The 25,036-nt window shown below is 41.9% G+C and overlaps 1 protein-coding gene across 4 annotated transcripts in view; it reads left to right on the forward strand.

Moving 5' to 3' along the window:
* The window catches only part of ESF1 (ESF1 nucleolar pre-rRNA processing protein), a 78,366-nt gene that overhangs the window by 20,457 nt on the left and 32,873 nt on the right, over positions 1-25,036 (forward strand). For all 4 annotated transcript variants that reach the window (XM_075925628.1, XM_075925629.1, XM_075925632.1 and 1 more), the window contains 3 exons: positions 2,517-2,631; positions 3,946-4,087; positions 21,296-21,457. In XM_075925628.1, the coding sequence (XP_075781743.1) occupies positions 2,517-2,631; positions 3,946-4,087; positions 21,296-21,457 (419 nt within the window). The remainder of the gene's footprint in view (positions 1-2,516; positions 2,632-3,945; positions 4,088-21,295; positions 21,458-25,036) is intronic.

A 25,036-nucleotide genomic window follows, 5' to 3' on the forward strand; every position in this document is an offset into this window, starting at 1 on the left:
AGGCACAAAGTGAACTAGTTCTTTTATTACAGTTTTGAGGGACAAATGTATAGCTGCTCTTATCTTCATAATTTTGCTCAGGCTTTGTGATACAAAATCAGAAAGCTTGCTCACTTAAAACCATGTATCTTAAGAAGGCAGGAAGCTAAATTACAGTACTGCTTTGTCACTAGACCAGGGCTGGGGAACCTTTTTTGTGTTGGGTGCCGCTGACCCACAGAAAAATCAGTCGAGGACCACAGAAAAGTGAGAAGCAAAACAAAAAAACCCAACACCTCACTGACATGGCCCCTGACTGAGAAGCAGAAAGACACTCCCCCACGTTCCCCTCACACACCAGAGTCTGGGGGTGGGGTGGGGCTCAGACTGTTAGACTTTGGGTTCTCCAGCCCTACAATGGGGCAGCAGGAGGGCTGGAGCACTAGCAAGGGGCTCCCCAATGCTGAGGGGGAGCCCTGAGCCTTGGGGGGGGGGGGGCGGATTTAGGCAAGCTGGGACAGCATTTGGCCTCCGGCCTAAGGTTCCCCACCCCTGTATTATACTATTCCTTTGTTTGCACAAAAAAGCGTTCTGCTATGACATTGTCAATAAAAATCATATCTTGTTAGATCCCAGTTTTGCTGAGTGCTTAAAATTGCGTGTGTCGGAAATAGGGATATAATAGAGTAGTCAATTAGCTTATCTGTTAATGCTATTGACCGGGGTGGGTCAATTTTTAAAAGGAGGTCACTTCACAAATTTCTAAGTGGCCCTGCTCTGCCCTGGGAGCGGCAGGGTCAGGATACTTTTTGTGCTCTCCTGCCACAAACTCTGATTGGCCTGGGGGTGGGGAAGTGCACAAAGTTTCTCACCCCCCTACCCCTGCCTTGCCAGGGGAGCGTGGCAGCTAGAGAGAACTGTTGGCTGTTTTAAAATAGCTGAAGGTTTTCTCTGATGCCGTGTGCCCCTGGTCGGGGAAGGGGAGATTTTGTGTGCTCGATTGGACTGGGGGTGAGGGAGTGTCAGGGTGGCTGCGGGCCAGATCCATCTGCTTGGAGACCTACTCCTGCTGCAGCTCTGCATGTAAAATGTACTAGTAGCCAGGTTGACAGGCAGCCCAGCTCTGTCCTGACTTGTGCTGGGTCCAGGACCTACCCCCACTGCAATTTAAATATAGTAAGAGCCAGACGGGCAGGTAACCTGGCTCAGTCTCGGCTTGCACCAGGTCCAGGACTTACCCCTGCTGCGACTCTGCAGTTTAAGTGTAGTAGGAGCCAGGCTGCCTGCCCACCTTGGGTAGTTCTTACTACATTTAAAATGCAGAGGCAGCAAGCAGGAGGAATATGTGAGTAGTCTACTCAACTACCCAATAAGCCTAGGCTTATTGGGTCATCGACTGCTTGACTATTTGCTTACGTCCCTACTTGAAACCTACTCGGCATTTTAAAATGAGATTAAATAATTTCAGGCCCTACAAATACACAGGATGTCCCACAGCTAATAGTTATGTCTTTATAACAATGTTTTTCTACTTTTAAACAATGTTGCTCCTTACAGACCTATACAACATGGGAAACAACAAAATTGTCTGTTCACCAAGTTCAGTCAACTTCTGTAGTTGTAAGCATCTGTAAAATAGTATTTAAACAATTTTCGGACAGATTTTGATTTGTAAGATAATAACCTTTTAGGATTTCACAGCTTCCTATTAACTTCCACTTGTTTTTCAGTTGTCTTCAGAATATTTTTTTCTTTCCTAGTTTGTGACAATACTGAAAGTAATCAGAACTGTTGTACTAGCTACATCCTGAAAGAGCAAATAGTGCTTAGAAAAGTGAGGTTTGTTTTTATAAAGATGGTTTTTTTTCTCTTCTTCAAAATGGTGTGCTCAGAAAATAAGAATTAAGAAGCAAAATTGAGAGATTTTTTTATCTCATTAAATGTTATGATGTACATATTCGTGTCTTGATCTTCCAGGAAACACATAAGTATGTCCAGAAACATATTTAGTGTTGTTTTTGTAATCCCACTTGTGCTTGATATATCTTGGTATTTTTAATCAGTGTTGTTTGCCCATGTAAGATTCTCTGGGCCAATAAAAAATACATTCATTCTAATGTGTCTCATCTATGCTGTTTGAAGGATTTATAATGTACATACAAATCATTTCAGTTGGAAGCATTGCATGTCTATACTGACCATATGCAAAGCACTAAATATTAAACTGGGCAATCAATTTAACTTCTTAAATTGTATTTATTTTATAAAAAATACTTAACTTTTTCACAACATTTTATGAAATATAGAGGTTGTAGATACTTTATGTACAGTGCGAACCACAAATATTAAGTTGTGTGATATGATTTTTACTCTTTTCATGTGCGTTTCTCTCTTTGGGCTTATCCACTTCTTAGCCTAGTAAATTCTTTCGTATTAATGTGCAAGGTTTTAATTAGAGAGAAGCTGATTCTATTTGTTTGTTCTTTTGAAACATCACAATATGTGTTTAAATAACAAGACATCTTCTTGCCTTCAAGATTTATTCCAGATGGTATTGTATTTGATGATGAGCCAAAGGACGTAGCCTCAGAAGTGGATGGAGCTGCATATAAACCAAAGTACTTCACATCTGCTGCTATGGGAACATCAAAGGTATCTTAACAGTGTTTTTTGTAACCCTTCACAATTTGTTTAGCTTTGTTTTTCTTGGTTTACGTAAGAGATGTAAACAAAAAATTGGTGGCACTGGTGATACAGATTGGACCTCCCTCGTCCAGCACCCTTGGGACCTGACCGGTCCCATAAGAGGGGATTTGCTGGACTAGGGAGCTCCTTCCCAACATAGCCCGTGCTGCCCCCAGCTAGGGCTCCAGCTCGCCCCCATTGCTGCCTGCCTGGCCATGGATCCCCAGGCTGATGCACCATGGCTCTGGGGCCGGGGCGCTGTGTCCACTGCTAGCTTTCTGCTACCACTCAGCTACAGGGGCCAGAACTCCCTGCTGCGCTGCTCGCCCCTCTGTGCCCCCTCTGCAACATGGGGTTCCCAGCTGAGTTGCTGGGTCACCTCCATCCTCTCCTGCCCTACTGCCCAACTTCGCTATACCTGACCTAAGTGGTCCAGGAACATCAGTGGTCCATGTTGCTGGACCAGAAAGTCCTGGTTATGGGATGTACAACCTGTAGTGGAGAAAGGATCCCTGTATATTCTCACGATTTTAGAGATGTAGATGTCAAATAGATATTGCAAGTGTATGTTACAGAGGCATAGGTTGTGCCTATAGTTAAGACTGAGTTTCACTCTTTAAACTCTTCAGAGGGGTAGCTGAGTTAATCTGTAACACGAAAAAACTTAACCAATAGTCTAGTAGCACCTTTAAAGACTAGCAAAATATGTAGATGGTATCATGAGCTTTTGCAGGCACAATTCACTTTTTCACTTACAAATGAAGAATACTGCTGTCATCCTTATATCTACCCCATTTACAGTTTGAGAAGAGAATGAAATTTGATAATTTAAAAGAAAATGTTAATTGGACTAACCTGGGACTTTAAGAAACACATACTTTTTTTTTATCTCAAATCATCTTATTAATGTAATCACAGCCTTTTCAGACTATCCATATAGCTAAATCTCATTGAAATCTTGGGCTTATAGAGAAGAAGCTAAATATTACACGTAAGTTACATTAGAAAAAAATAAGCAAGTTGCTATTGATTGTATTCACTTTATTTTAAGGAGATGCTAAATAGCAACTCCTTAGTTATGGCTGGTTCTCAAATACATAAAATCTTGTTCCCTAAAAGGTTGTGGCCTTCGAAATGAAATTTCAGTGGTACCTATTGACTTTTTTTTTTCTTTTTAGTTGTTTTATCTGGCTATACTTTCAATAGGTAGTACCACAAATGGCGCACTGGACAAAAACTTAAGCTGTAACTTTTGCATTTCATGTTATCTTTTTTCTAAAGGTAGATATCACATGGGATGAGACAGATCATGAAAGAGTAGCTTCGCTACAAAGAAATTTTAATAAAGATGAGCTTCTTGACATGGATTTTCAAGCTTATTTGGCTTCATCTAGTGAAGAGGAGGAAGAGGAAGAGCAACAAGGTATTTATAATTGTTATGCAGTGTTTGCTCAAGTTATGAACAAAACAGTTCAAGACCTACAGTACTTTGTAGCATACGCTCCACAACCTTCATCCTAGCTGATGTGGAGAGGAGGCCCAGGGCTGGCCCACATCGTAGCAGCACCCAAGCTTGACCCAGATGTCCCTGACCCTCTCTTCCCATGATGTTGGGGCAGCTGTGCAAAACCTGAGCAGTGCTGTGGCCACTTCACCTAGGTCTCAAATTATAAGATTTTTAACCCTTCCTCAAGAGAGAGCTTGACAATAAACTGTAACTTCTTAATAATTGACTTTTCAGTCTCAGGCATGTGCACATAGAACAGGGGTGGGAAAAGGGGCATCCACGGACCAGGTCTGGCGTACCAAGCGGGTGGATCTGGCCTGTGGATGCTTCTGCCACTCTTTCCACCCCAGGACCAATTAGCAGTGCATGGCACTTAGAGTGGACCACTAGGTGGCAGTTTACTCTAAGTGCCATGTGCCCCATGCAAGGTGGGAGCAGGGAGTGAGAGACTTCCTGTGCTCCTCCCACCCCCAGGCCCTGATTGACCTGAGGGTGGGAGGAGCATGTGAAATCTCGTCCCACTGCCAGGGGCACAGGTGCCTAGAGAAAACAGCCAGCTGTTCAGAACAGCTGGAAGTTCGCTCTGGGTGGGGGGGAGACAGACTTTACATGCTTCCCCACCCCCAGGCCAATCAGGGTCTGTGGGCGGGGGAGCAGGAAGAGTCCTGGAGCTGCCCCTTCTACCTGCAGCCCCATTCCTCCCAGCGCAGCCCAGGACCACTTCAAAAATTAGTGAAGTGACCCCCGTGTCTGAAATGATTGCCCTCCCCGATATAGAACCTCCTTCCTTCTAGGACACATTAAGCAGATCATAATCTTAAAAAGGTGATTTTATTAAGAAAGCCAAGAAAATAAATTTGGTAAAGCATGCTTGGTTGCTGGTTGTTACAGAGCAACTGAAAAAAGGCAGATTAAAAGTGGGGATGTGGAAGTCTATCCATATACACGGTTATACACAGGCTCCAGGTAGGCACATTATACGCATACTCGCTTTCGGGGAGCTTCCTAGCACCCCATGCTGTTGCCTCTGTATCAGAGGCAGCAGCACAGGAGAGGGCAGATGGGAGCCAGTGCATGCGGTAAGCTGGCTTCCCCTGTCCCCTTCTACCCTCATGTAACCACTGACATTTTCAGTGGTTACGCGGTTACTTAAACACATTTTAACATCTCTAATTAAAAGCACAGGCAATCGTTTCCCTGGGATTCAATTTATTTGATCGCATCTAACTAAATATTTCCCTGTTTGCTTGCATATCTGATATTCCAAGGTTAAGTCCTTTTAGGGACGGATATCACTGGAAAATTCATGCCTGGTTCCTGGTTAACTCCTAGATCTTGCTCTGGTCACACACAAGACTGAAGCAGGCAGACCCTGCCAACACTTCCTGGAGAGTCTCAGGAATCCACTGTTTCTGGGTTTAACCCTTTACAAGCAATTTAGTTAAGTGGCTGGGATGTCTAGAAAAGGGTAGTACCCTCCCATCCATCACATGGACACAAACAGCCTGTCTGGTACATCTTTGTCAACGGCGCTAGGCCTTTCCTTTCTGTTAGGCAGAAAGGTGGCTGATGATACGCTGAGGAATGTTATTGTATTACACACTAAGGCTCCATTTTTACTTAAATGGCTATAAATGACCATAGTGGAGAGCCAGGCCCATCCCATGGAATAGGAGCCACTGCTCCAGGCAGAATATAGGGTGAGCTTGTTCTCGTCTCTCCTTTCCTGTCCTTCTCCCCCACTTGACCTCCCCTCCACAGCAGGCTAGGAGCAGTTTGTTTGCCTGGGCCAGGCCCCAGTAGTGAGTTAATCTGGCCCTGGATATGGCAATCAGTCTAACACCTTCCTAAAACCAAACGGTGGTTTAGAAGTTGCTTAGTAGCAGCTTTCTCTCTAATATTGGTAGTTTTAACTTGAATTCATGTCCTTTTAAAAGTTTGCACAGGAATAGTATTTTTGTGAGTACTTTCAGAACATAATAGGATTTTTTGGCAAGCTTGAAACACGGTTTTTAAATGACATTCTTAAAATGTCTACTGGCCTTGAATTCTTTAAATAAGGAAATAAATATACACTCTTAATAATTTAAATCAAGATTGCTATTGTATTTATAAAAAGAAACCTTGCAGTTAAATTTTCAAAACAAGCAATTCTCTTCTTCAAGACTGAGCATTTACAAATATGAAAATGGATAGGTCAGCATACAGATAGGTATTTAAATACAAATAAATAACTTTAAGTATAGTGTATAAAATCATTGTGTATTCATGGAACAACCTCATCCCCTGAAAAGCTGTCTAATATCCATTTGACAGGCATATCATAATAACCATAATACTGGTATTACACTCCCCAGACATGCTGTCTCCTCTTCTTCTTTATCGTGGACAGTAGAATTATTGGCATGATCTGAACTCTTTTTTTGCCATCTCCAGCCTCTATTGAATTGAATGTATCCTGTGTTCGGAAGGTGGAGTCTATAATTTAATTTGGAATAAGAATATGAGTAGGGCGGTAGGCAGGGCAAAACATTTTTGGCTTTGGAATAGTGTAAGAATGGGAGATGTGTGTCTCTTGATCACAGTGAGGCTATTAGCTTGAGGAGGTTGGATTCTCTCTTCCTTATATAGAGGCTAAGAGAGAGGATGTTGGGATTTCTGGCTAAAAGGTGGTGAAGTAGAGGATGGTTGTGAGAGCTATATGTGTGGATTAATAGTGAACATAAGAATGGCCATACTGGGTTAGATCAAAGGTCCATTTAGCCCAGTATCCTGTCTGCCAACAGTGGCCAATACCAGATGCCCCAGAGGGAGGGAACACAACAGGTAATCACCACATGATCCCTCTCCTGTTATCTCCTTAGTGATTTAAGAGTGTATAGTCCATACTTGATTTATATCTATAGCCTGTATAAGAGAGTTTCTGGTAGCATGGTGGGAATCAAGGTGCAGAGTTAAGGTTGTTCGCGAATCTGACTCTGCCATCTGTGCACAGGCACAGCGCACTGGCCTCAGTAAGCTCTGAAAAGTATTATTGGCACCGTTCCCCACTCTGGTCCCATTCTCTGGTTCTGCAGAAGAAGAGAAGGATGGACAGGGGATGATACCCCTCCAGGAGGTCTAGTAAGGCCCCAAAGTCCAGTGTTAGTGGACTCCCCGGTACCAATGGTAGTGAAGGAGGACTTGGACCTTCACTCCAAGCCGGATACATTTGAGGCCATTTGGGACCTCACTGAACTAATGGTGATGGCACCGTTCAAGGTGGAACATCTTCCCTCAACAGCACTCATCTCGATGGCATCGATGGCACTACTATCTGCATCCTGTTCACAGCATCATTAGTGTCAGTGCACAAATGCACAGGCCCTACCTTGCACTGAGCACAGTATCAGCTGCTCTGCCTGAAGCACAGACTAAGGTTCCACCACCTGCCCTGGCACCAGCATTCTCTTTGGCACGGGGGGGAAGCCTACTGCCATGAGCATCCATGTCTGCTTATGTAGTTACTGATCTGCTGCACTGTCTGGATCAGCCCCTTCATGGTCAGCATTAGAGTACACTTTAAAGTCAGAGGCAGAGTCCCTTGTGTCCAGGAGCTCATGGTATTGCTCCCATTCCCGGCACATGGTATTGCTCCCATTCCCGGCACTGATACCCAGAGGCACCTTTGCAATCCTGGCTTCCACAATGGCAGGTACTCATTTAGTTGCCCTATTGGACCTTGTGGGCATATTGCCAGGGCCAGCAATTGCCCTGTTGGGCTACCTTGGTGGCACCTTTGACTCAGGTGCTACTCTCTGCTTCGTTGGTGGCCCCAGCCCCACTGCCCATGCAGAACCCTAAGGGGTAGGAGGAACTGGCTCCGGTGGTGGCACAACCAATGCTTTCTCTTCCTGATCCCCTCTGAGCAGAAGAGGTGGACCAGGATGACTTTGTTCCCCTGGTGGCCCTCTTCTTCATTGTCACCGGATGAAGCCAGAACGGATACCACCCTATCGCTTCACTCTGTGGACTCTAGATCCCATCAGGACTTGCTCAGGTATGTGGCCCAAGGTCTCCATTTCCTGGCAGAGAAGGTAGCTGAGGAATCTGACCCTATCGGGGATGTTCTTTTGCCCAAGGGTCAGGCAAGGGTGACCCTGCCTCTGATTAAGTTGATTCAGACAGCCACTAAGATGCTTCCTCCATGTTTTGTGGTGGTGCACTGTCATTACCAGTGCTCCGTGCTGCCCTTCGGCCAAGCCACAGCACCTCAGGTATTTACAAAGTGCATGATGGTGGTGGCTGCATTCCTACACAGAAAGTACGTGCAGGTCTTCCCATAACTGGATGACTGGTTGATCAAGAGCAGTTGCTCAGACCCCTTGAAACTGGTGAAGGCCATGTTGTGCTACATGGGCCTTATCTTCCACATGCTGAATTCCACTCTTGTTCCCGCACAAAGCATCAAGTGTATTGGGGCCCTTCTCGACTGTCTGGGCAACAGCTTCCCTGCCTGTGTCTCGGTTTAGGTCATTGCGGACCTCGTGTTCACATTGCAGCAATGTCCACCCATGACGGTGCACAAGTGCATGTGTCGTCTTGGACACATGGACTCCTGCACCTTTGCCCACTCCAAGCATGGTTGACATCGCTGCTTAAGCCCTGCTGGGACCCCCTCAACCTCTGGTGACCCTGCGATTCCTTGCCTGGTGAATTGAGCCACAGATATAGTATGCAAGTTCATGGGCCTGTAGAGAAAGATTAGTCTGGTGACAGATGCTTTGGACATGGGGTAGAAGATCCACCTAACTAATTCATGAACCCAAGGCCTATAGTCTTTCATGTCCAGCAACTCAGGGTGGTCAGGCTTGTTTGCCAGGCATTCCTGCCTCATCTGCAGGACAAGTGTGTCATGGTGATGACAGACAACACCACAGCAATATTTTACATCAGTCAACAGAGTGGTGTTCATTTCTCTCCCCTCTGCCAGGAGGCCATCATGCTGAGGGACCTTTGCATTGCTCATAACATTCATCTTCTGGGCACTCAAAGCAACCCTGCAGATCACCAACAACCTTGTGGGTTGCCTCAGCAGGTGATTTTCAATCTGATGAGTGGTCCATCAGGGCAGATGTACCTCTCCATCTTCCAAGAGTGGGATCATCCCCAGGAAGACCTGTTCATGGCCCACCTAAACAGCAAGTGCTTGTGGTTCTGCTCCTTTCAGGGCCACATCCAGAGATCCCTATCAGATGCTTTCTACTGTTATGCATGGAGCAGTACCTGAATGCTTTCCCTCTGGTGGTGGTAATACCCTGGGTTTCATCAAAATTTGACCAGGCAAAGTGGCAGTGGTACTCATAGCACCAGCATGGCTGAGACAACACTGGTTCACCATGCTGCTGTCCCTGTCACTGGACAGGCCTATGACGCTCCCTTTGCTTCCAACTTGATGGCCATCTGTGTCATCTGAACCTGGAGTCATGTGACCTCACAGCGTGGAAGCTTCATGGTTCAACCACATTGAATTCCAGTGCATGGCCTTGGTCAGAAAAGTCTTAGTGGTCAGCTGCAAGCCCGCTGCTAGGGTTATTTATTAGGGATGTAAAATCCCATTTAGATGGTTGTTACATTTAACTGTTTTACTGGTATCTCCGATGCCTGGCCGGTCAGGAGTTGCCTCCCACTTGTGGTGCAGTGTGTATTGATACTGTCTTTCAACCCATATTCAATTCTCTCAAGTTTCTTTAGGCTGCAAGAAGACTGCAATATAACTTTCTTAAATCCTTTGTTGTTATATTAGTCAGCATGTTATCATTTATAGATTCCTAAATTCTTAATTTACTCTTCTTCCCTATGAACTTTATGTAAGCTTACCACAAGTATCATAAAGTAAACTGGAAGGAATATAAAAGGTTTCCTTTTATACTTTCAGTTCTTTCAAATCGTTTTAAGAACTGATCTGAGACACTTGCACTATACTGAAAGAAGATGATAATCAGATGAATTACAGGAACATACAGGAGAGCGTTCAGCCTTGGTTCAAGAAATTGTTCTAGTTCTTTCACTCAGAGCTTGTGGAATTCATCTGGCAGCAGCTCTGCTTGGTAATTTCTTGCCAAGAATAATGTCCCTTTGATCCTCATTGTACTTGCAATGTGTTTTAAAATTCATATGCTAAGAACTTTTTTACTTTTTGCTGTAAGAATTTTACTCAGGTGTCTCAAAGCAGCAGGTGAAAGGCAAATTAGTTATTTAACAAATAATGTAATTTTTTGGAACTCTTGAAAGATTCCAGGTATGCATTGAGAAGTAGTGCAAATGGTGGGATGTTGGTGGAAGTGGACCTCCATAGTGAGCAGTGCAAAAAGTTCTGTTACTAGGGATGAGGGGGAACAATATAAACTGGAAAGGTCTTGCTTCTGATTCTGTTTTTAACAGTAAGCTTTTAATAGAAAGAAATATGTTACTATTTCTTTAACATGTTCCTGATGTTTTATCCATTCACTTGTTGGATGGAATCCTGTCATGTATCTCATATTATTATTATGGCACTAAGCACAAACAGAAAAAATGAATTTCGGATGTTTGAATGGAAATGTAAAGTGTGATAGGGTGGAAAGAATGTTAGGCACTTTTTAATTTATATTTTTTAACTTATAAAAGTATTATTTATAAATAGTGTTTCTTTTACCCCGTCCTGGTCTGCTTTTATATGGAATTTTTAAATTAAATAATGTTTCCCATGGCTGTTGGCATAGCTGTCATAAAATAGTTGTGTAATGTCAAGCATTTCAGTGACCTGGTATGTTGTGGATCATAGCACAAAATATCTCAATTATTTTGCTTCTGTATTTTCCTTTATTTGAGGTCATTTGTTCCAGTGACTAAGCCTTTGCATTGTGAATCAAATTCTAGTACTTAATTGCTATTTTGAGTAAGAACCACAGTGATGAGTTTGGGCATTTTTAAGGACACTCCAAACTAGACGCAAAACTGTGGTAACTAAACTTTGTTTTCCAGGTGGTTTCCGGGACATAAATCAGTGGGACACAATTCCTCCATCTGATACGTGATTAATATGCACAAGAGGGCCTTGGTCCAAAAACGCCTTTTGTTAGTGAGTTTAAAGCACACATCTAAAATACCCAGATATAGTTCCTTAAAGTCTGAAATGGTATTGAGTGGTCAGCAGCAGGTTCCTGGTGGCCAGTTTTCCTCCTAGCTTCTGGGGAGTTGCAGGATGTCAGTTTCTTAACTCGTTAAAATCTCTCTCTGAACTTCTCCAACGTGCACAACCTAACTCTAGGGTGCTCAAAACAGAGCACATAACTACTCATAGTAGCAATTTCCTTAGCATCATCAAATAAATCATCATTCTATTTATCAACAAAGCAACTCACAGTAAAAAAACAAAAAACTCATCATCATAGACATGCAGATCCAAGGTCAGCTCTCTCCCATTTTCATGGATCTGTCACTTCATCCTTATTAGCAGCACTGCAGCTGTTTTGTTTGCTTAGGCAAAGGCCACACTATTCCTGATTACATGGGAGTTTTGCGTTTAGTTAATGGAGCTGAGTATGCAAAATGGCTGCGGTTACATCAATTCCAATTGTCTCGTAACAATGTGATTTGTGTAGTTAATTTCTTAGCTCTGTTTTATACCTTATTAATGACAAGAAAATATTCTATCTTCTCCTCTCATCCTCCCGTTTAATTCTTTCAAACAAATACATAGACCAATAAGTGCTATTGTAGAAAGGAGTTATAATGAGCCTAATCCCATATTCAGGGTGGGAGCTTTGGTGGGGAGAGAAGGGAAAGCTGTGTATTAGATTCCTCCTGTTCAGTAATCCTATAGGTGAGCGAATGACAGCCTTTTGTTCCAGAAGAAATCCCTGGGAGTTCAGTGTAATGGTTCCCTTGATTTTTTTTTTTTCCCCTCCTCCCCCACATTGTGTTCTAGGGCACGTAGGAGAGGGGGCTATGAAACTTGGTGAGAAAGGAATTTGACACAGCAAGGGCTGAAGGGGGTCTTTGTTCATCTGAGACGCCTATGAACAGGGCTCGACAAATAATACAATCTACTCACCCGTGGCAAGTAGATTGTAACCCGGAAGAGCCAGGTTCGGGCAGTCTGTGCATGCGCAGATCGCTGGACAGCACGGTGGGCAAGCGGGGCTCGCTGTGATTCAGTGAGCCCTGCCTATGAATCTACCAGGCATGTCATCAGGATCTCAAAATGTCTTCCTGTGTCTTCACTTCATGTTCCCTGAACAGAAGAGTTAGTTAAGACATTGTCTCAAGACTGAGAGACTGTAAAGGATGGAGACAGCATAGAAAGGACAGTGGAATGGACTACAAAGAAAAATGGAAGACATTATTCAGCACTCACACAGCTTCCTATACTCCCCAAATTTTTTGACACAGAAAAACAGTCCTGGCTTCTGGACCTAAGAGAGACCCTGTCTGGGAATATTTTGAAGAGATTTGTTCCCTGGGTGAAAAAGGAAAACATGTCAATTGTGGGCAGTGCAAGCATACGATGCAGGATCTAATTGCAAGAATGAAACATCATAAGGAAAACTATTGGGAGAAAATGATGTGAATGAACATGTGGCTATGTCTGAAGAACAATGTGGATCAACTTTGTAATGCATCGTTCTTCAAGACTCTTTCTGCCTAAGTGTGACTTAACAAGTAAATTCCCAATCTCTTTACTATGTTTTATGTTTGTTTAATTAACTAGGTTTAGAATCTATCACCCACCCATGCTCCTGACCAGCATAGTTAAACTGACCTAATTTTCCAGTGTAGACAAGGTCTTAGGGACTGCTAAGCACTCTAGATCCATCAGCCTGGGCTGTATCTCGCTCTGTGATGTTGTCAAGTTTCAAATCTGACAGGCACTGTATTTACATAGCCATCTAGAAGCAGGGACACACCCAGGTTCACCCTCCACTACCCAGCTCTGGATGTACACCCCAGAACAGTATTGTCTTGCTCTGGTCAGCAACCTGACCCCTGTAAGCTCATTTCTTAGTTTGCCAATCTGACAAAAGAGTAGTAGATGTGTAACATCTCTTCTTAACTTGAGCTGAGATTCCCCAAACACTTCAACCAAAACCACATTGCTTTAGATAACATATAAAACAGATTTATTAAGTACAGAAAGATTAAAATTTTTAGGTGATTAAAAGTAGCAAACACAGAGAACACGGTTACAAAAATTTAAAATAAATGCTCAGTCTAAAGTCTAACTAAACAGACTAAGCAAGATTTGAATCAAACAGTTTCTAAAACTATCAGGTGCTATAGACCACTTATAGTTCTTCAGTACATGAACTGGACCCCTTTCTAGCACTGAACCAATCTCTCTCATTCCAAGTGTTTTTCTTCCAAGTGATCTTCCGGCTGTTGAGATGGTGGGGGACAGAGATGGAAAGAAATCAAGTGATGTGTCTGCTACTCTTTTATATCCTCTTCCAGCTGCTAAAAAGATCCTTGCTGTGATACGGGTTAGTCTTCCCCCATGGTCTTTTCTGAGAATTCTTTGGATTGTGGTGAGGGCATCTCCCAGCATGGTTCAACAATACATAAAGCAATTCTTCATAACTTCACATAAAATGGTAATACATCCAATCCAACAGCATGTTAATCTTCGGTGGAACAAGACTTTTATGTGCTGCTTCAGGAAGGTTGCCCATGTGAATAGTGCTGGGGAGAGTGGGATTCCACATAAATGTTTTGATTCTGTGGTTCCGTAGTCTCTTTCCTAATTTCATAAGGCTCTAATTACATTTTCACTTTTTGGATACCAAATGATCAGATGTGTGGGAGATGGGAAGTCAGATCTGTGTATGGATTGAGCCGTTGCTCAATGGAGCAACTATGCCAATCCTTGATCAGCAAATCTGATAACAGATGTCACACACATCCGCCATCTGTGAGAGTTACATTCTTTTCCAGTGCTACACTTTCTTGTAATGTCTCGATACATTGACTCTTGAAGTGTTTGAGAGCATGTATAGTAGTTTGCTGCCAGAACAATCTGTGATTTCCAAGTCAACAGGAGATACACTGCATGAGTTCACATTGGCCTTTAAGATGTTTTAATGCTTATAATGATTACCAGTAGAGAGCTTTCCATGAAAAAGCTTGCCATAGAAGACCATCTTTGGTATGTGTGTATCATCTATCCTCATAACATGACCAAACCAACAAAACTGTTCATAAGCATTGCTTCCATGCCCATGACATCACACAGCTTAAGGTCCTCTGTGTTAGGAATTTTATCCCACCAATTCACATGGGCAATCTTTCTGAGGCAGCGCATAGGAAACTGGTTGAGTTTCAAAACATAGTGGCGATGTGTGATCTATGATTTCGAGCCATACAGCGGGGTATTCAGGACAACTCCCTGGTAAACTGTTACCTTTGTAGGAAGTTTAACACCATGTCATTCCATAAATGTTCTGAAGGCAGCACTGGATTTAGCTAGTCACGCAGATACATCATCATCATTTATGCTGGATGACAGTATAAGGTAACAAAACATTAACAGCCTTAAGGACAGTATCAGCAATAGCGATCACTGGAATGCTGTGCTCTTTCTGAACAGATGGCACACAAGTTTAAAGAAAGATGGTGCCATTTGAGTTCCTACTTCTAATACCATCGTGTCCAAGCACTTTTGGCTGGGTGAGGCAACTCTAGCATTAAAATCAGAGTATATAGCTTGAATTTAAAAGATACAGGCAATCATTGAAAGTCTCTTCTTCATTGTATGAAGCAGACAGAGTGGGTGCATATGCATTAACAAGTAAAAGCACTGTCCCTGCCTCAATCTAAGGTTTGCAACCATGAGGCGAGGACTGATGGCTTGTGGCTGGGATTTAAGCTGGGGAACTAGTGATGTCATGATGGTGAAGCCAACTTGGTGAACTCCCACTTGTCTTGGATACCCCTCGGAATAGCCCACATAAAAATATGAATAGCTTGCTCCAACCTCTGAACTGACTGATACCAGAGATGCATGTTTCGCTTAAGGCTGCAAAATCGATGTATAACATTCAAGTTCTCTACCAACGATTGCTATCTTGCATTCATGGCAATCATTGCTATCAAGAAATGTGTGCACGTTCCAGGAAGCAAAGCGTACTTGCTGTTTAGTCATGGATTTTCTTTTGTGACCACAAAATTGGCTATCTTGTCGGTTGTGATTAACCAACAGGAATCAAGTGGAAAAAGCTGTGTTTAGGAATTCTCTCTTCCACTCTTCTTTCAAAGAAAGCAGCGCTGTTCCTAAATGGGGTTGTTTTGTCAGCTGGGCAGAATACAGGAACTGCTATTCCAATTTTGCAGATGGACAACCATCACACCCAAGCCGCCTATGTGGAGGTTTGTAGCTAGGCACTTCCAGTGGAATCTTCCACCTGCATTTGACATCACTTGCCCATTGATGTAGGACTCTTATCAACAAGAGGTAAATCTTTAGTGTCGAGATGTACCTTCACATATGAATAGATTGAAATGAGGGCTGGCTTGAAAGTTCCAACCCTGCTCTTTCTTTACATACTAACAGTCCTGCACAGCCACAGGAACTGTAACATGCACGTTGGAGGGAGAGAGCACAAGTTTGAGATCAAAATTGCTTTCTCCTAGAGTAGACAGATGTGCCTAAAAAGGGTTAGTGAGCTCTGTCTGCCCCAGTTTGAAATCAGTTTCCCTTCTCCTACGTACTCTCAGTCTACGGTGCCTTATTCCATATTGTTGGTTGCAACCACTTGAGATTACTTCCTGGAGGGCTTCCTCAATCCGCCACCCTGAGGACATACCTCTGTGCCGTACTGCCCTCACATGAGGGAAGGGAGATCTCATGCAGCGTTGGCTAACATTTTGTGTATTACATGCCAAGAAATTGCAAACACTGTATTTTCAACAGATGATGTGCCAGAGGGGACACACACAGATTCCATGGGATTCTTGTTGCGTTTTGCAAGTCAGCTATTCATTAAAGGCTTATATTTTCTTTACAATGTTGAATGTGGTCTGCTTAATCTGATAGTCAATTTCTGATGTCAGATTTGATAACTAATTGTTGAAAATTGTTAACACTGGTATGTTGAATTGAGTGGGTCATCAGTAGAGTTATAGCTAGTCTTTCATACACACAAGATGGTCTTTTCCAAGCTCGCACAACTTTTTTTCAGGAGTTTTTCTTCAGTCCTTCCATGCTCAGTGTTCGTCAGCTGAGAATTGAAGTCAACAAACTTTGTTTTTTCAGATAGTATTCTTCTGGAGTGCAGTCAGCTGCCTCCGTAACCACTCAGGTCCTTTGTAGTAGAGTTCCTCCACATTTTGTGGAGGTCTGAATTAAACATCCTGCTGCATAAGTATCCAGTGACTTCTCAGTTGTATCTGATTGGTAAATTTCTATAATTTTGCCCATGATATCCATGAAAGTTGCTGAATTTTCCAGATGTTTTCTCAACAAAGGGCACTTAAGGTTTCTATCATCGAATTCTTGAATGTTTCCAGCTTTTTTTAAATAAGTTTTTGTGTCAAACTTGATGCCTTCTGTCATTCTGAATCTGGAAATTTTATATTTGGCTCATGAGTATGTTGTGAGGCCAGCAAAAAGCATCAAGTCACTTAGCTGTTGCCAGTTCAGGATAATCTCATTCCTTTTGATCTAAGAATAAACTGACTTCTTCCAAACATTCCATGAATATGGCCTTAATTTAATCATCGGACACTGCTATAAATCAGCAGTCCTGCATCTTCAGACTCTACTTCTAAATGTTTAACTGGCTCAGTTAAGAGTTCTTAATGATAAAATTCACAGTTGGAACCACTGCTTTAGAAATGTTTTTGTGACATTCCTGCTTATATCAATAGATGAATCTGTTGTTGAATTTTCTTTTCTTCCATGTTCTACACAATAATGATTACTCATATTAAAGTATTTACATTGGGACTGTGTCAGCCGAAAATGGTCAGGGCAGTGTGTGTTACACACAAGTCTTCAACTGCTGAGACGCAAAGTCTCGTTGCAGTGGGCAGCCTAGGAGGCTGGAGGGCGCCCCGAAAAATAGTTTAACGTCTGTGACTTTACTGCTAGGACCGGGGTCTCGTCGCAGAGGTCAGCCAACAGGCTCTCAGACGCCCCGAGTTTATAGGAAAAGCTTATTACACCTCAGATTTTAGCTGCTAGGATACAGACATCCTTTCGTAGCGGGCAGTCTGGGAAAGACTGAGAGATGCCCCAACGGATCTGTCACCTGCGAGTGACACAATCCAAAACGCCCAAGCTCTTCCTATACCTGTCCCTTATGACCGGCTGAAGTTCTTTTGTTTGTGTTTGGTTTGGGTACAGCAGCACGGGTTCAAGTCAGAAGCTTGACACGCACTGGCTTATTTATCGGAGAAAGAAAGAGAAAAGAAATAAAAGAAACTTGGTTCAATATATATATATTTATAAGTGAATGAGGGCACCCCACTTATTCCCAAAGTTTATAGCTAAATCACCTTACCAAAGGCAGTTTGCCTGAAGAAACTATAATAAAGTAACTAAACTTATAACAGAGTGACAATTAAAGTGTACACATAAAGAAACACATTGCAGGTACAATTCTCACCCCTGCGTTCCAGACTTGGCGTGGCCAGCGTCTTTCTCTCAATCCCTCGGGAAGAAGTAGGGCGAGGTTGGGCGTCCCACGGACCTCGGGAGACAATCAATACCTGCCAGCAGGTGTAGGTGATTGGAGCTCAAATGGGGTGTGCTACTAAACCCCTCTTTATACCCCTTGGGTCATGTAGGCTTCTTCCTGGTCTCAAGTGGCCAATTAGGAAAAATGGCTTTGAATGCCAAGTTTCCCACGAAGGGTGCAAAGCATAATTCACACCTGGGAAAATGCAGACAATGGGCACCTCTGGTATGTGATGGGCAAAGATTCCTCTCCTGAGACAGTGCAGGCATGTCAATTACTGATACTAACCATCAGGGCGACGGGAGGCCTCCCAGTCGTCAGCTAGCCCATTTACAGTCTGGTTTCTGTTTATGGTAGAGTCAGGGACAGGCAGCACACCTGCATTCCCAGGGCATCAAAGGCTGACTGCCTTTCTCTTGCTCTCGGGAAGATGGGAGGGGGAACATGATGGGGTTCATGTCTGGCTACATTCTGTCCTCTAAAAAGCTTATGTATATACTTGTTAGTTATTGATGCTGCAGCAATTGATGAGGGGTGGGGAGAGCCATTTGGCAGGCCCAATGAAGAACCGCTAAATTGACTGCAAAGCTCTTTCCGGGGATGCCAATATTCTACCATTACTAGAGAAGTAAGATAAGTTGATTGGAGAGTGTCTGCTATTGAGACAGCACTGTGTAGATCCGGGGTGGCCAACCCGCATGCGGCTCTTCAAGGGGCAGCTGTGTGAAAGAGACAAAGCCGGAGTATCTGTGCATCCTTCAAAATGGCCACTGTTAAAGGGCAATGCCTGCTCTGCTCTAAAAGGGCAGTGTCCGACGTGCCTCTCCCTCTCCTTCCCTTCCCCCCCAACAACTTTTACCCCTCAGCTCTTTGGGCTGTATCCACCCTTATTTTGGCTCTTCATCTGTAATGGGTTGGCCATTCCCTGGTGTAGATGCTACAGAAAATCATCCTACGCTACGTAGCTGGAGTAGCGTAACGCAGGTCAACTTATCCTGATAGCATGGACAAGGCCTCAGAATATATCTACATGGTATTTTAGTCCCTTTTTCAAGCTTACTTATTTTCATTCATATGTTAGAACTTTTGTCTTTAATTGCTTTTTTGCGTGACACAACTCTTTATTTCACCTTTGGACTAATCTTTGTACAAACTATTGGCACAAAATAATGGTCTCCTTAATCACCATAAGAGGGTGATTTGTCATGCTGTGCATATACAGCATGACACTTGAAAACTAGCAGCAAGACCATTTAACTATGAACAGGCTGCATGCACGCATTCAACTGATTCTGGCCTCCCTATAGTTTTTGTCAACTGTTCTTTTCTAAGCAAACAAAGATTCTTACAGATTGTTGTTTGAAAGTGATGTTGAACACTGAATGTTTTAGCAGATATGCTCTCTGAACAAAGAAAAACACAATTCTTTGCTATTTGAAAGTGGAAGGTATCTTCCATTACACATGAATGTTTGTTTGGCTTCTTAGCTAACATACTTGGAAAATCAACAAAACCCAAACCAAAGGCACATCTAGACTACGTTTTAATTTCAAAATTAATTTCTTCTTCTGATCGCATTTTCAAAAGAGGATCTTTCGAAAGTAAAAATAATCTGGACACGTTTTTTTCAGGGGGAAACCCTTTTTTGAAAAAAACGTTCTTCCTTAAAAAAGGAGGTTTATGTGGTTTTTCAAAAAAGAGGTTTTATCGAGGAGAGGGAAAAAAAAGCGTCCGGACTACTTTCAACTTTCAGAAGATCCTCTTTTGAAAATGCGATTGGAAGAAGATATTTAAATTCTTCAGAATTTGCATATCCTCTTTCAAAATTAAAACGTCGTCTAGCTGTGCCCCAACTATCAAAATAGAAATTCTAAGAGTCTGTCTTCATCACTTGAACCAAAACTGGAAGAGGAACTGACTCACTAATGATTCTTACAAAAATAGGCCTAGCTAAAAATCAGTAACCAGTGCTGTATAAAATTTCAAGGCATCCTCTCTGGCCAAGAGTACGCTTTTTCTTTCAGTGCAGTAGAGCTTTCCATCCTCCTCTGTTCCATGTCTCTAAGAATGAATTTCCCTTTGCCCAAAGTGAGAATTTCCTTGCTTCGTAAGCAGACTCCTCTGTTTCCTGGCCCTTTCCCAAAGGGAATGTCCCTTTTCTGGTAGCAGGGTCCTCAGAGAACAGTTTCTAGCTGCTAATAGACAAAATAGAAAAGCAGCCAAGTAAAGGGTCTGCTTTGCCTGCAGTCTTGCTAACCAGGGAATGACACTTTTTGGTGTGAAATGTAGAAGAGTAGAGAAACACAATCAGTTTCACAATCTCTAGCCTTAAAGAACTGCTGTTTCATTGTACCTAGTATATCATCCCTTTCTCTGGAATAGAAGGCAACAGTGAACCTAATATGTAAACATCAGATTTGCCTCTGCAGGGAAGAGCAGCAGGTCACTGCAGAAGTAACTGCATCATTTTAAAAATGTTATGGATGTTTAATATCACACACAGTTTTCTAAAAATCATAAATCAAATTCTTTTGGTACACTACATGTACACCGTAATGCCCCACAAATACCATTACCATACTTCTGCCCATTCAGCAATCACAACTAACACTTCCTGCATGATACATTTCAGCATTCAGGTGAGTAGAGCTTGCAAAGTGAGATAGGGGAAAGCCTGTTTCTAAAAATCAGTAGTCAAATGTCATGTAAGATTTTAAGGAAAGACATCCTGACTAATTAATAATGGCTCCACAGAATACCAAAAAGTGTGGCATGGAAGAGTATGACAAGGGAAATGTGGCAAGCCACATGTTCCAATATTTGGATATGGGGAAAGGCTCACTTCAAACCTACAAAGGGAAGGAAAGTTCTAGAACTTGTGTATTTCGTTGTCTTGCATATTTTATTTGTGTATGCATATGTCAGGTAAAAGAGGTCCATTGCTTTTGGCTCCCTGACCTGAATTGAGCACAGAAGTAGGACCATCCAGTTCTAGCTCCTCTCTCTAACTCTGGGCATGTCATTTAAAATTGAGGAGACAAATAGAAGTTAAGTAGGCATTGGTATTTATCTCTCAGGAATATCTTTGTTAGCATTTATATTGCATTTTACATTTTCAAACTGCTTTGCCAATATTAAATGCATTTTATTTAGTAATATGTTTTGATGGTTCAGAAACTATTGATATGTAGTAGCGATGAAGAACTCTGCACCTTATAATTAATTCCTTTTGTCATCCAGTCTCCCCTATCCTCTCATGTTTTCTTATTTGATCTTTTAAAGCTAAGAATTGATTCATTGCATTGAGAAGGGTTGTTTACACTGTTCTACCAGAAATCATTTGCTTGTCTTAGCTGTGTTGCCTTCAAATATTCATTATACTATCTTGAGATTTGCCTCAATGGCTTTAGTGTTTGTCTTTTTTTAGGTGGTGATATAGCTCATGAAACAGAAGATGATAAACCCAAGAAAAGCCAGAAGGATGATGAAGAGCAAATTGCCAGATACAGAGAACTCTTGCAGAGTATCCAAGAAAAAGAGAAGAAATGGGAAGAAAATGACGTGGAAATGGAGATTAAATGGGTTCCAGGTAAATTTATCTGCCACTTCAACTGTGTGGGAGTTTTTTGGTTTGTTTTGTTACTTGGAAAAATGTGCGATATATTTACTCATTATCTTATTAAGGTATAGAATGAAGCACAGGATTTGTAGCAATCGAAACTCCTGAATCGTGTTTTCTTATTTCTTAGTATTAAAAATCCAGATAGATTATAGTGGGGGGGGAGACATGATTAAGCACAATTCCTCAGCTCTATAGTGTTTTGTCTGTTTGTGCCTCTTTCCAGTTTTTGTACGTGTTTCCTGTTTCTTCTTGTAAATTTTTCTTCAAATAATTTTGATATACCTTAGAATCATAATTTTTTCACATTTGAAAATAAAAAAATATTCTGTCTTATTCCATGTTCTAAAATTCGGGAAGAATAAAAATCTCTTGTTTGCTATAATGCTATTTTTCTCTGAATATCCATTATTTTACTCATATGTATTTTATATAACTTATTAGATCGGTATTGACTTTATAACTTGAAACTGGCTGAAGGATGAAAGAAATACTCCGAAATGCTCAGCTATGTTTCATTTGTTCTGTTTTGGACGGTTTTTTTTACCAAAATTTTGTGTGTTTGGGCTTTTTTTAGATTGATTGCTATAGTTGGGGTTGAGTTTCTGTACCCAGTTCTATATTTGTTTACCTGCTTAAAATTAATTAAGGTATTCAAAATATATTCAGGAATACATATTGGTGGAAGAAAGGCCTACCAATAAGATTTTTGTAATACTATTTCAAAATAAATGCTTTCAGGCATGCAGTGAATTTAAATTAATGGACTATTTATAAATAATTGAGTTTCTATAGACATCTGTTTACTTGTTCATCTGTCTATGGTTTAATCCATTTGGATAGCACTACTTCTTTGAAGTAGGAATTGCTGACATATTTTACTCGAGTAGTGTAGATTGCTTTTAAAATAAATGGTTGTATCTGTCAAACATTTTATTTCTGCCAGTATCTGAATCAGAGACCAAAAAAAAAATTAATGGTGTTTATCTGAAGGCAGATTCAGATAGTTTTAGAAGTGAAGGAGGCTTTTTTCCCCAGAGAGATTTGCTATGATGATTTCTACTAGAATCTCCATAAATTACCCAGGTCACTGTCCTGCAGACTTATGGGATACCACATGCCAATTTGAAGACCAAGAATGAATGAAAACAGGAGGCTTCTAAATGTTCAGATTCTGTATACATAAAATACACCTTGTATGTAAAAGTGATAGCTAGATGTTACATTGCAGCATCAGATGACAAATTTGTCATGTACCAGCATAAATAGGATATGGGATTTGCTGCTAAATACTGCCAGCTTTTCTATACGTGATGAAGATCCAATATATGAAGCCCTGGTTTAGAGCATTCCTGCAGAGGTAGGGAAATAACTTTATTTTTGGAGTAGAAAAAATAATTCTAGTCCTGGGAGGGCCTGAGATATAGGGACTTTCAGGTGGTATTATTTTTATACCTAGGTTATTTTAGTTTAAGAGGTTTTTTTGTTGTTTTTTTTCCTTTCCTTTGATTCAGACCCCGAAATCTTTGAGTGGATAGGAAAGCTGTCGGTCTGAGAACTTAAACCAAAAATGCTTTCTGGGTCTCTTTATGTGAAGCTTACTGATATGCTGCCCCTATCCTACTGTGTACTCTGTCCAGTCAGGGAGTCCAGTGGAGGGGAACCTGCCCCTTCCTCCCCCCCTCCCCATCAGACCAGTGAGCCCCGGCTCTGGAGAGTCCCGGCTAGGCAGGGCAGCAGTGGGACCAGTGAGCCCCATCCTCACGAGGCAGCAGCAGGGCAGCGGCAGAGTTCCATCCCTGTGAAGCCTCGGTGGGGTGGGGTAGAAGTGGGGCTGCGGCAGCTGGGGGGCTCCATCCCCAGAGACTCCCATCTGGCAGGCAGCGTGCCGAGACCAAGCCCTTGAGCAGCAGGGCTGGAGTCTACTGGCATTGGGGCTGGAGCGGAGCCAGCCAGCAGGAGGGTCAGTATCCTGGGAGGCCGGTGGCAGGGGACCTTCTCTGATCTGGAACATTTCCTCATCTGGGACAAGTCAGGTCCCGAGGGTGCCGGACCAGGGAGGCCCAACCTATACAATTTAGACATCTCCAACATTAAAGCGGCTTTTCTATAAAACATAATGTTGTAATTTAAAGGTCTGATACTGTCTCTCTCTTTAAAAAAAATAAAAAAAAAGCCTTTTTGGAAAAGGCAGCCTCTTCGTTTTCAAATTGTGTGAACAACTTTTAGTAAATCTGGATAGTAAGATATTAAACCTTAAAAGTCACTGGTTCTGAGTAGAATATAACTGTTGGTGGCCTGCATCTCAAACCAATATAATTTTGATGGTGACAAAAATATTCTGTAGTCGGTTGTTTGTGGAAGAAAAAACAAAAGCTTTTTTGGAAAGCCCAGTCACATAATTTAGAAGGTAGGAAGTAGTTCTGGGATAGATGAAACTATCAACATTGCTTGGTAAATTAATTTTATAATCTGAAAACATTTAAACGTTTAAGTTCTGCAGCACTTTGGAGTCTAAGAAAAAATGTACATAGTATCATGAGATTTCCTGGGCACATCCCGCTTCTTTATAATACAGTTCAACTAAATTCAGATTTCTATGTCAATGCAAAAAGAAAAAACACAACAGTGATGCTGCAAACTGACTGCACCGTGACTGTGTATGAACCTCAGTCACAGAGCAGTCAGTCAGTTCTATGATTCTATGATTATAACCTGCTTTTAATCCCCCATAAAAGTAACCTGTCTTTTCTGTCATCATGTTCTTAAAATTTTACTTCCTACTCCAATCTGAACAGTAGAGATACATCAGTCTTAATTAAGACAGAAATCGTGAATTTATGGGAGATAAAGAAATTCAAGGTTTGCTTAAGCAACTAAAAAGGTAGTTCAGGGTTTTCAGGAACCTTAAATGGAGGAGACAAAAAACAATCTAGTGAAACGCTAGCATTTCTGGGACAACAGGAGGATGGGTGTTGAATAGAAGCCTGAAACTCTAATGGAACTTAGTGGGAATGAGCAGTAGCTTAAACGGAGTTTGTAATATGAGAAGCTGCTAAAAAGGCATTGTGTGGCGTTCTTAGATATCTTGTTAGTAACTTGTGGGTCAGATTTTGTTCTCATTTTGCCAGTAAAAAGGTGTTACTGTAGGTCAGGCCTGCACAACTCAACCTGTCATTTAAAGAAACAAGTTGTCATCAGCTGTACTAGACTTCGCTGACTGGTTTCTGTTCTGTTTACACTAATGCAGGCCTATTGAGCATAAATGAAGATAGGACCTGACTCACTAATAGTAAGGCTCAGTCTACACTGGCAACTGAATGACAAAACTTTTGTCATTCAGAGGTGTTAAAAAAATCACACATCCCTGAAGTTTTGCTGCCAAAAAGTGTTATACCACATACCTTCTAGTGGCATCACCCTCTTCCATAGTTGTAGTAGTATGAAGGATTACAAGCAGAAATATTAAGTATCAAATTAATTTTTATAACTCGGATATTCAGAAGTGAGTTTGAATACACTCTGGAATAACTTCTACTTAATAAATGC

Source organism: Pelodiscus sinensis, chromosome 3 (genome assembly GCF_049634645.1).
Source record: "Pelodiscus sinensis isolate JC-2024 chromosome 3, ASM4963464v1, whole genome shotgun sequence".
NCBI classification, from domain to species: Eukaryota; Metazoa; Chordata; order Testudines; family Trionychidae; genus Pelodiscus; species Pelodiscus sinensis.